General features: G+C 38.3%; 1 protein-coding gene across 5 annotated transcripts in view; it reads right to left on the minus strand.

The window, feature by feature from the left end:
• MCM9 (minichromosome maintenance 9 homologous recombination repair factor) overlaps window positions 1-12,295 on the minus strand; it is a 74,534-nt gene that overhangs the window by 41,283 nt on the left and 20,956 nt on the right. For 3 of the 5 annotated variants that reach the window (XM_030556191.1, XM_030556190.1, XM_030556194.1), the window contains exons 4-7: window positions 10,620-10,701; window positions 8,467-8,667; window positions 6,210-6,335; window positions 4,600-4,719 (exon numbers count right to left, since the gene is read on the minus strand). In XM_030556191.1, the coding sequence (XP_030412051.1) occupies window positions 4,600-4,719; window positions 6,210-6,335; window positions 8,467-8,667; window positions 10,620-10,701 (529 nt within the window). Of the gene's footprint in view, window positions 1-17; window positions 2,917-4,591; window positions 4,720-6,209; window positions 6,336-8,466; window positions 8,668-10,619; window positions 10,702-12,295 lie in introns of those variants that run through there. The other 2 variants (XM_030556195.1, XM_030556196.1) reach the window with 2 other exon arrangements.

Below are 12,295 nucleotides of genomic sequence, written 5' to 3' on the forward strand. Positions count from 1 at the left end.
AAAGTTAAAAATATTTAAGCACAGATGGAATAGTGATGACTTGGGCTCATCTCTAATATTAATAACGCTGAATACAATTTCATTGCCCTTTAATAATAGGTTAGGAACAAAGCTGTCTTTTGATAAAATGCAAAGAAAGGGGGGAAAAAGTGATCTGTACAAAATAATCCTAAAATGTCCTCTACTGTGAAAACAGACAGCACAGTATAATTTTAGGTGCAAACGTCTATGCCTTTCAAGGCACATACTTCTTACTTAAAGCATGCAATTTGAGCTCTACCATCTGCTATCTGGGATTTTAGGATGTGACTTTTTTTTATCTCCTGCTGCTATTAAGTCATTGTATATAGTCTGTTAAGAACAATGTTTCATTTGTAGTAGGTGGGCACAGCAAAGAACTGTCTTTCAACCATGCTAATAGCTTGCACAATTGGTTGAAAGGTTTCAAGCAGTTACAAAATTTAAACTTCAAAAGGAGTAGCATGAATATTTAGTAAGAAAAAAAATTGCTCCCTATAGGATTATGATGTACAATCATGGCCTGGTACACTTACTTTTTTAAAAACCTCTTTATTCATGTAGTCGGTTTAGATAGTTAATAAGAAGTTGAAGTGCTTCATCCTACTGTAGCTTCGTAAAACATTTTGGGTTTAAGACATTTCAATACACAATTTTATTATTTTTGTATTGTAATAGTACTCACAGACACAAATTAAGATTGAGGCTGCACTGTGATACCACTGTACACACGCGCACAAACAGTACCTGATCTGAAGATCTTACCATAAAGTATTCTGTTACCATCCTTGAAGATAAAGACCAATTGCACAGATTTGAGACGTTTAATAATTCTAAGACTAACAATGTAGCTGTTCTTCCAAATCCTCTCATTAATCTTATTATGCGAGTCAAAGCAAAAGAGTGGATAGATTTTGCACACAGATAGCTGATATAACATTTGTAATCAGCCTGATAAGAACATAGTTCAGTATTTAGCAATAACCATTGACACTGTGAACCTGTAAGGTTCCAAAACTTATTTCTTTTAAAGGAAAGTAAAACCCATGATGATTGATCACTTAAAAGAAAATAGGGAGCATTTTCTCTTATCCTCTGACATTGTTTAGTAAGGATGCATGTGCCCTAACTAGTAAGAATTTCTATTGTTTCAGGGCATTTGTGAGATTGTCTTCATTTTTAAACACAAACACTTTTGATCAAATTTCCACCTAACGCAGGAAGTGCATCAAATGAATAAACTGATCCAAATCTCAATATTTCCTCAGTGTACACACAACAACAAAAACTCTTCAGATTTTCAAATGTACAACAGACAATTAGGTGCCCTATTTGAACTGAAAGATTGTAAGAGTTCAATGCCTAACTGCATTTTGTCCCTTTAAACAAACTAAATAACTGGGTCTACCACCATCACAGCTACAATAAAGTGGCAGTAGAACTATTCCGCCTAGCTAATCATTTCAGATTGCATCATCCAGAGACTGGACCAAGCACTGAGTGCTCTGAAAAGCTCCTATCCTAACTTGCAGAAAAGATCAACTGTATTTAAGAGGAACTTACTGAGGCCATACATTTGAAGATGGACTGCATGGCATTAATCACCCTGCTGCCCTGACAGAATTTGGCCCCATCATATGCTAGTATTATTACAAATAGTGGAACATCATATGCGAAACAAATTCATGGTAAAAGTCAGAGAAGAGAAATTACATCCACTACTAACAAACAGCTTCTCAAAATCTCCTTCAGAGAAGTAACTTTTCCTTTCTTCCTGAACAATGCAATAGACTGTCTGATCATCCAGATACGAACATGTGACACAGGTCACCCCTCCAACCTCACACTCTTAGGCAAAATCATTCAGAACCCAAACTCCAACATCACTTAGTACTTGCCAACATCATGGATTCTTCACAAGTGATTTTCAAGGCCAAGGCACAGTGCAGAAACATCCCTAGTGGCACTAAACAATATGGCAATGGATAGAGGCGCTCTCAGTGCTCACACTACCCAAGGCAAAGAGGGCAAGTTTTTTTGAGAGACCCATTTTTAAAATATTGGCTGCACATTGCTTAATTATCATATCATATATTATGGTTAAGGAAAGTACCAATTTCAGTTTTACACTCCCTCAGTTTAACCATACACGTCTCTCAAATATGTCCTTTAGGAACTGCATTTTTAATGCTTGATCTTATTACAAAGCTGATTTTTTTCCTGACAAGTTCCAGCAAAATCAGTTGAGCTACTTGAACATAAAATTCCAAAAGCAAAACAAAGTTTTACTTCATAAATTCCATTTGGAAGTTACACTTGGACAGCTCAATAAATGTGAGGTTTTTTAATAAATTGCTCTTAGGATAATATTTTTCTAAATAAATTGCTTCTAAGATCCAAAGAAAGTTTGAAGGAACTTCATTCAGTAATTTTATTATTCAGCAGTGTTACAAGAATCTTATTCTCAATTACACTAAGGCGCCTTTACACCACACTGGCAGCGTAAAGGGATTTTGAAGTGAATGTATATGTAATTTGCACAGCCAGCCAGATGTGAGCCTCATTATCTCTTATGGTAATGGGCCTTACCATAAGAGTTCAAAGTTGGAAAAGTGATGTACCTGCAGTGGAATTTGGGGGGCATGGGGTTTCCTTTCTTTTTAAAAGCCTCACTGATGCAGAGCTAAAGGCAATTTTAGGATTTTGGAGACCCCCCTGCAAGGAATGAGCTGGAAACCACAGAGAGCTCCATCACTACACACCAGGACAGCTTGTTGTGTTGCATCACAAGTGTGGTTTCCCCATTTATGCTAAAGTGACTCCCAGCTCCAGCCATCCTTGGTGATCATGTATTCAGGGAAGCCATCTTATGTGGAGCAGGAAATGAAAGTGAGAGCTCTGGAAGATCAAGGCAAAGCAGAGGTACAAGAACTTGGCTGGCTTAGGGAGATCATTACTAAGGCTAAGATTTAGCCATGGATATTTTTAGTAAAAGTCACAGACAGGTCACAGGCAATAATGAAAAATTCACAGAAACCTGTGACCTGTCCCTGACTTTTACTAAAAATATCCATTGCAAAATGGGGAGTCTGGGCATCTGCGGGCGGGCTGGGAGCTCCAGGGGCCCCCACCACCCCTGAGGGCTCAGAGCTCCAAGGCTCCATTCCACTGGTAGCTCTGAGCTGCAGGGGTTCCCTTGTCGCCCGGAACTCTGGGGGGTCCCCCCTGCCACCTGCAGAAGCCAAGAGCTGTGGGGGTCTGCCTGGCAGGGACCCTGCAGCTCCCAGCTGGTGCTGGCTGAAGTCACAGAGGTCTTTGGAAGTCATGGGTTCTGTGACCTCTGTGACTAAATCGCAGACGTAATCATTACTGCCGAAGGAGGGTGCAATAATATAAGAAATGATTGCAAGGTTTTTAGTCCAGGTCACTATCTGTGAGACACCAGTCCCCTGAGGAAACATGAACAAGCCCAAAGTACAGCTTGTTCTGTTCTTATTATTGATGGATTATTCAAGGTGATCCTGAGCATGAACATTCTTGTGGCTCCTCTGTAGACAGGCTTGCAAACATTTTGATTTTAAAGTCAGGAGTAAGAGTATTTAATGACAAATCCTCTGTATATAGGTCATACACACATGATGGACAGGGCTAAGGGACTAGGAAAAGATATTCTTTTGTTTTTCCCATTTAAACACAATGCTGTTTCCCTATCATAGAAACGGAAGAAGAGCAACACTGTCTGAGAAACACATTTCTATTAAATGCACTAGTTGAAATCCTTTGTCCTTTACTCCTGAGGTATATACAGATTCCTGCATATATTGATTGTACAGCACTTTGTTCAAACTGCGTAATTTCCAAGGGTGGGAGAAGGACCTGAGGCTTTGTACTGTCCCTCAGGAAGAGTTCTTAACAACCCCTGGCATTTGGTGCCATCTGGGGCATACTAAGGGAGAAAAAACTTGCTCTTCAGATGTTTCTTTATGAACCAGAGTTGAGATAAGGCTTCAGCTGCACAAGGCAGTGCCTTATAGCAGGGAACTGACTCTCAACCTGCCACCCACCCAAAGCATGCAGAGGAAGAGAAAAGAGGAGGAGTCTCTCTTAAGCAGAAAGAGAATGATCCTACTGCATGTAACAGCCACACAGTGTGTACTCATTCTGGAAGAATCAAAAAAAGCCAGAAAAAGAAAAAATATAGGCCTGAATAATTTTCTGCAGGGGGGAAAAGAAAACAACTAAAAAGCAACAACAGTAGGATGATCCTTTGGGGGAGGCTCCATGAGAACCCTGACAGAGATCCTACCACACCATCCCACTAGATGGGCTGGGTGAAGCAAGTTTGTTCCCACCACAGGAGAAATGGATATATGGCTGATGTATTCCCAGTGATCTATAGGGAGCCATCCCAGCCCTCACTTGTCCAGTTCCATGGCAATTTTTTCTAGATTAATACAATCAAGAATAGCTTATATCACTGCTCAAACATAAAACCCCTCTTTGCTTAGATGGAGACTCCCAGATAAACTGTAATAAAAATTAAGAGCACACCCTGCTTGGCCAGCCTGGAACATCAGATACCTGCACTTGTAGATCCAATTCCAGCAGTAAGCACAGATCGTGGTGTAATCTTTACCGCATATTTGAGAAACTGAGATTTCCCTGTGCCAGGATCTCCAACCAACAGAAGATGTGATTCACCTTTGGAAAAAATAAATACACAAAGCTTGAGATTGCCTGGGTGGCATACTGACTACTACATTTATAAAGACAGACAAGACAGAGAGTTTTTAACTAAAATAATAAATGTAATTCTTCATATAAAATTTACCTCTTAACATAGGATACTATAAATAATTCAGGTGTAATATTGTCACATCTAACATCACTCAGATATGATAAAACTGTATAATTCAAAAGTAGTACCTAATCATATTGCAGCGTTCAAACTCAATTCTCATCATAAAAGATTCTTTAAAATAATCACATAGCCAGCCTTATAGGGTCATCCAGTTACTTGTTTTCATATTTTAACAGACTTGTTTTGCAGATGCCAGTTATGGTAAATTTTTCAGTCCCACCTTGAGTAATGAAGGGAATCGGAACCACTGCTTAGTTATGATCCCAATATTTAACTACACCGCTACCTCGATATAACGCCACCCGATATAACACGAATTTGGATATAACGCGGTAAAGCAGTGCTCTGGGGGGGCGGGGCTGCACACTCTGGTGGATCAAAGCAAGTTCAGTTTCACCTATAACAGTTTCACCTATAATGCGGTAAGATTTTTTTGGCTCCCAAGGACAGCGTTATATCAAGGTAGAGGTGTACTTTAATTATTGTACAAATAAGCAATAAAGTCAGCCTTTTTTTCTTATTAGATAATAACTGAAAATATTTTGTTATAAGTCAAATAATCATGAAGTTTAATAATTTCCAAATACAAAGCAATTACAAAAGTAAATATTTTGATTATTAAGTACCTCACCAAAGAGTTCTAAAATGATTTAAATAACTTATATAAACAATATAAACAAAATAACTTCACTTTAAGGATCTATATGACTTGATTTGGCTGCTATAGCATTTTTAAAAAAACATATATTCCATACTTGTATATACACACATTATTTTAGACTACATAGTCTAATGAGCTACATACCACCTGGCACATTTGCCATCTAATAACAACAGAAGGAGACTCACCAGGCAAATAGCTTACAGTAACAGTTTTAAGAGAAACATGCTGACAATCACAGATGGAAAAATCTGGCATTAGGAAGTAGAGTGGGGGAATCTTATTTTTTCCCTTCAACGCAGGATAGAGATTCACACTATGGAAATATTAATATTCCATTCTGACACCAAATACCATTAGGGATGTGCTACTACAAAATCATTTTAAAATGTCATTTATAAAACTACTTTTAATCTGAGCCTCTGTTTTAACTAAAACAATTGCTTTTAATATTTTATTCAATGGGGCATTGAAAACCGGTTTCTATAACGGAAGTTATTTTGGAAAAACGAAAAAAGTAAAACTAAAAATAGGAAACTCAAATGCTGATTAAACAATATTCTCACTCAGAATGATTATGTTTCTACAGCTTTAGTTGCTCTAATATTCATTTTGAATGTTTGTATGTATGGAGGGAAGACATGTACTGTTAGAAACAAGAATACTAACCTCTCACTCGAGTTCCTGCAGCATCAGCCCTTTGTACACCCCCAGCAAGCACCATGGCTACAGCCAACTTCACGAGATACAATCCAAAAACCTGGGGACACAAGCTAGCCAAAATTTCATTCCTTCCTAGAAAAGAAGTGAAAAGCAGCACTCAGCACTGTTTTAAAGTCAAATCTGATGTAAGTTAACACACTCTCCTCAGGCAAACCTCCCAAGCAGCTGTTAGACCCAAACATCCTTCACTTTAAAGACTAAACATCATCAGAACAGATCCTCAGTTGATGTAAATCAATATAAGGGCCTTGCTATGCCAGTTTAAGGTGGAAGGCACTCAGATACTTGGGTGCTGGGCACCAGTACGAAGTCCTAAGACTGAATACTTCAGTTCACAGATGAAACCACAGAGGCCAAGTTCTTACAGCCCCTCAGTTTATCCTCTTGAATGCTAGTACATTGTGTGCAGATAGAAATCAGAGAGCCAGATAAACAGCTGGTGTAATTTGGTACAGCTCCACTGACTTAAAAAAACCCAATGTTTAATGCCAAGATATATTGTACTGTACATGAGGCAGAAAATCGGCTCATCTTTCTTCTCTATTTTTATTTTACTGAATCTCCCTATCTCCTCACCCTTTTCTATGCAGTCTCTCCCTCACCGTCCATATACTCTCTCAAGAACTGAAATGTTCCAATCTGTTCATCTGATTTTGCTGGCAGTGAAGAGAGATGTAATAGAATTAATTCTGCCCCCTGAAGGACTGAAACTAGCAGCACATCAGAGTTCAGGATTCTGGGACTATATATTACCCTTCACTGTTAGCACACAGAGCTGAGCAACCAACCTTAAAGAAAAGGAAGTGCTGTGAATCCCTAAAATGGATGTTTTATACTTGGAAGTAAGTATGTGAAGACATGGTGTGTTAGATTAATGGATTTACCATTACAAAGGTAGAAGGTAAGCATATTAAGGCTAGGGTGAGGCCTACATTGAGTAAGATGTGATGTGTTATACCTATGGGCTGTGCAGCATGGTTAAGATGCAGGGCATGATTCACCATTGCATTACTCCAGTTTTATGTCAGCATAACCCCAATATAAATCCAAAGTAATACAATGGCAAACCAGGCTCTCTGTGTAAACGAAGAACATATAAAACATCTGGTAGCTGGTTAGAGTTTATATAATACAGATCATCAGTTAACCATAGCTGCTCAAATTTAAAACAAAAACAACCAACCAAAAACCACTCAATAATACTAGGGAGAACAAAACATTTAATGACAGAGTTCGCATTCCTGTGAGGTAATGTGTATGTGGCCATGAAGAAGACAGCACATGATTGCCTAATGTATTTGCCACCTGGTGTGCTTATTTATTTGACTATGAAGTTTTCCCTCAAAGACTAGTTATATCTTGCTTCTCTTATGAAGATGCCAGTAGGACACACTTTGTATGAAGAACTGTAGTTTAAGAATTAAAGCTGTTTTTAATATGTAAAAGTGTTATAGAAACAGATTGGTTTTAACATTACGCAGGTGTGTGACTTGTTATAAACACATAAATAAATCTAGATTCACAGAAGTATTAGGTACAGAGACACAGAGACATATTTTTAAGCTGTTAGCAGAGTCAACAGAGCAATGCTGACTAAAACCAGATCTGACCCAAACCATTGCTTCACAGTGCCGCGACTGACCTATTGTGTTTTTTTTCTTGTTGCACATAACAGCATTGTGTTTTTTTTAATACTCTTATCATTTCTGACTCAGGCTCACTCCCTGTTAAGTGCTACATAACACATTGTGGAAACTACAGTGGCATAAGGCTCAAATTAAAATCATGAAAGTACAGTTTTGGTGTGGATTCTAAGTGTGTCCTATTTTTTAAGTTAGTTTCAAATAAGAATTTTATATTCCTTTGTTGGAAATTTTGTGTAGCAAGAAATTATTCCTTAAATTGCCATGGCAAGACAAACAAGCATACCAACACATGCTATACACAGTTTTAAAACAAAGTTCTTGGAGGTCTGTCCTGTTTGCCTGAGACAGGCTCTGACACCCTGAGAAGCAGGAGAGCTGAGTGCACAATACCCCTGAACTGAATGGGATCTGAAGGTGCACTACAACTGGGCCAATAGCTTCCAAGGAGGAGTGTGGGATGAGGGAATGAAGGAAAAACATTGTCAATAATATAATTTTCAGTGTTGTCTCCAGCAAGAATCCAAGCATCGTTCCTGTTTTCACTTTCATCTACAAACCTGCTAAGGGATCACACTTATGTTTTTCCCAGAAGTCTTCAAATTCCTTCTGAACCTCCTCATCAACTATAACCCCTGTCAGTTGTTCATTGTTCACTTGAATGTAATTGGCTTTCAAAACAATCTCTAGGTCACAGCGCACATCCTGGTGAAAGGGTTTCCATCTCTGCATTACCACTCCATACACTGTGATGTCATCACCTATGAGTAAGGACAAAATTAGTCACCGTAACATCCTGCTCAGTATATGCAGATACATAAATTAACAGCTAAATTAAACATAATAGGGCAGTTTAAGCCTTTGTAGAGCAGATGTTGCTAGAAAAAAGAATTTATTCTAATTACTGCATCTCTAAAATAGGCAACATCATGCACCCTTATTTATATCTATGAATAAAAGCTGGGAATAAAATGCTGTAATCATTTTTTTTTAAATTGTGAATCCAAAACAAACAAAAGAAATGAATACAAATGTCTTAAGAGTTATAAAGAAAAACTATCAGGTTCAAAAACTTACTTTAAAAATTCCTTAACTATTTAACAAGCAACAGTGACATCTAAAAAGTATATTATTTACTTTTACTATTAATGCTCTTTATTTACTTGTTTCATCTCTATTGCTTCAGTCAATGACAATAAGACTACTTAGTCTAAGGTTTGTTTATAGCCAATTTCACTTTCAGGTTTCATGCATTCATAAAAACCCTGCAATATTTCATAGAAACTTTTCATTGGGGCTTATTAAACCTAAAACTGGACCAAATTTCATCTAATATCTATTTTTTTGTATTCTTGTCATGTCTTTTGATTTGCAGATACAATTAGTCAAAAACCTTTATTGTTGTAAATACTAAAACTTCCACTTGCTCTTTTGTTTTGGTACAGAGTTTTGATCTAAATCACAAGTGAAACTCTGTGCATTATGCTATTTGTTTCGTTTAGAGGTGCCATAACTCTATACTACCACTTGGCTGTTTCTGTAGGCTGAATGCATTGGACACATCAGGGGATCCATGCATTCCCTCCATTCCCCCACATAAGCTCCAGCCACCCTCCCAAATCCCTATTTCAAGGACTTCCTCCAACCCCCTACTCTATGCCAGCAGCAATGTGTGTGCATTCCTTCTCCCATACTATTGTCCTCCATTCTCTCCTCCATGCCACATTGAGTGCCGCCTCTATTTTTGCCCCCCTCCATACCAGGGTCCACCATTCTTCTCCCCGCCAGAGTTTCCGTGTGCCTCCCATCTCCTAACCACCACATGCCAAGGGACTCATGTGTTCCCCATGTCCCTCTCCCACCATACCATTGTTCCCTATTCCCTATATCCCAGAGAGTCTGTGTTTTGTCCTCATTCCATGGTTCCCCATTCTCCTACACCAGGGGCTCTGTGCACTCTCCCTTTTCCCACTTCATTCTAATTTGCTGCTATATTGAATCAGTCTTGGCCAATTACATAGAAGCTGCTATATTGGATTATACCATCTAGTCTTGTTTCTTTTCTACAACAGCAGCCAGTGCGGCTTTGGTAAACCTTGACCTCTGTATCATTTGAGAGCAGGCGATCAGTAGTGAACACAGTATTGCTCAGGAGGGGGTACAGTCCATTTATATAATAGACTTATAACATTCTGAATATTATTTTCTATCCCATTCTTCATACATCCTAATGGGTTGTTTGCTTTTTTGACAGTCACTGCACACTATGCTGATGTTTCTACCTGCAATCCTTCTTTGACAAGAAGCTATGATATATGGTTTCCCAAACCACCAAGGGGACACTAAACAGTTTGTACTGTCACCAGTCTCAAGGTCTTTGGGGCTGTACAAGTTTAGGAATGGAGATTCAGTATCCTGACATTCACAGGTCTCAAAATAACTTCTGGAGCAATGTTTTTCTGCCAAAATGTTATGATGTCACATAAGAGAATGGTCTTTTCTGCAACACAATTAATTTACCATGTTAACACACTACTTAGCACAATAACAAAGTGACACATGAGCGTTTCCCATCAGACAAGCCCTTAAAACTGACAGCATTATTGGAGATGCCTTCTTTCAAATGAAATATAAACTTGAAAACACCCAAGGTACAAAAGTGTGTAACTGAAACTATACATAACTTTACACAGGAACACTCCATTGCCCTCACCTGACTTGCAACTGTCCACTAAGTCATCTTCCAGGACAACCACCATAGAACGAGGGATGCTTCCAACAGATAGCCTTTGAACCTAGTAGACAGCAAGAAAAAGAGTAGGCATTCATTACAGGCAGGTGCCATCCAAAGAATCACATGCTGTTGCTCTGGTTTACATGCCAGTCTGGTTTGCAACAGAACCATTATTCTGCACACCAAAGACATATCTTTCTTTCCCTGCAAAGGCGTATCTGTCCTTGATGTAAATCAATGTTTCTCTCCCAGAACTCATACAATGAGCATGCAGTTGCTCTCATTAAGTCTGGGGAATCTTGCCACTGACATCAAGGGGAACAGAATTGGATCTTAAATTATCTCTAGGGGCCATATTCTGGGAGATGCTGAGCAACTTCAATGTCTTCCTGGATAAAACTATACAAAAATAACGTAACTGTAAAAAAAGGAACTTTTTTTGTTATTGAGAATTACTTTAGGAATGATTTCAATAAACAAAGTTTACTGTAGGCACTGATGCCTGCTTAAAAATTAAACACTTCCTCTTAACTATACATACTGGAAGATGCCACTGCACTACATGTATTTAATCAAGATTTGACAGGGATGGAAAGAAGCTTACACTTAAATCCCTAAGACTAAACCAACAGCAGAGGAAAAAAAAAACCACAACACAACCAGGAGAATAGGTATTGACAAGTACATCACTAATTGTTGTATTTCTTTACCTCCAAGGCAAAGGCTATGCAATCTTGTCACAGGTGATTTCCATCTAAAGCACTTAAGTGCAGATATTTGTGACACAGTAAAAGAAAAAAATAAAGTTCTAATAAAACTCAAAATCTGGACTAAGCATAAAAGAGAATATGCAACATAGGGAACATGCTATCAGAAATATTTTAACTTCTTCAGTCATTGGTTATCCTTAATTTACTAAAATATTTTTCATTTCTTGCTCCACACAGTTCTGTTTTTGTATATATGATGTATACATACACACATCTCAGAGCCCTCTTAAATTGGACATCATATCATCCCAATTAAGAGAAGAGGCCGCTTAAAAGAAGTCTGAATATGTTACTGTACTCAACAAAAATACAACAGTGGAAATATTAACTGCAATTTCTCTTTTTCTTTCAAATTTTGCAGAATTTCATAGATTCATAGATTCTAGGACTGGAAGGGACCTCAAGAGGTCATCGAGTCCAGTCCCCCTGCCCATCTATTTTTCACTTGGTTAAGCACCTCTTAACCACTTGGCACTGACCAAGTATGTGCCCATTATACTGAGTTTTTGTTATAACTTCCCCAGTTAAGCAACAATCACGGGCAGTCCCTCAGGGATGACTATCATACAAATGACTGCATGTCGCCTTGGGCAGAAAAATGTTCAGTGACCATTTGTGTAGGTGACTGCAGACTGGCAAGGGTAGATATTTGCAGATTTGCTCTTGGGGCAGCAGCACCCATAGAGACGGCATAACTGGGCTAAATTGGTTCCATGGGAGCCATCTCAAGTATCATGATCACATATAAAACAAATATACAGTTGGTTTAGAGTTTATCCACACAGGAAAATTAATCCACTATAGGGTAGTATAGGAATTTAAAGTATATTAACTATTTCAGATTAACTCCATGTGAATTAAACTAATTTGGAATAAGGTACTCCT

Source organism: Gopherus evgoodei, chromosome 3 (genome assembly GCF_007399415.2).
Source record: "Gopherus evgoodei ecotype Sinaloan lineage chromosome 3, rGopEvg1_v1.p, whole genome shotgun sequence".
In the NCBI taxonomy this organism is placed as follows: Eukaryota; Metazoa; Chordata; order Testudines; family Testudinidae; genus Gopherus; species Gopherus evgoodei.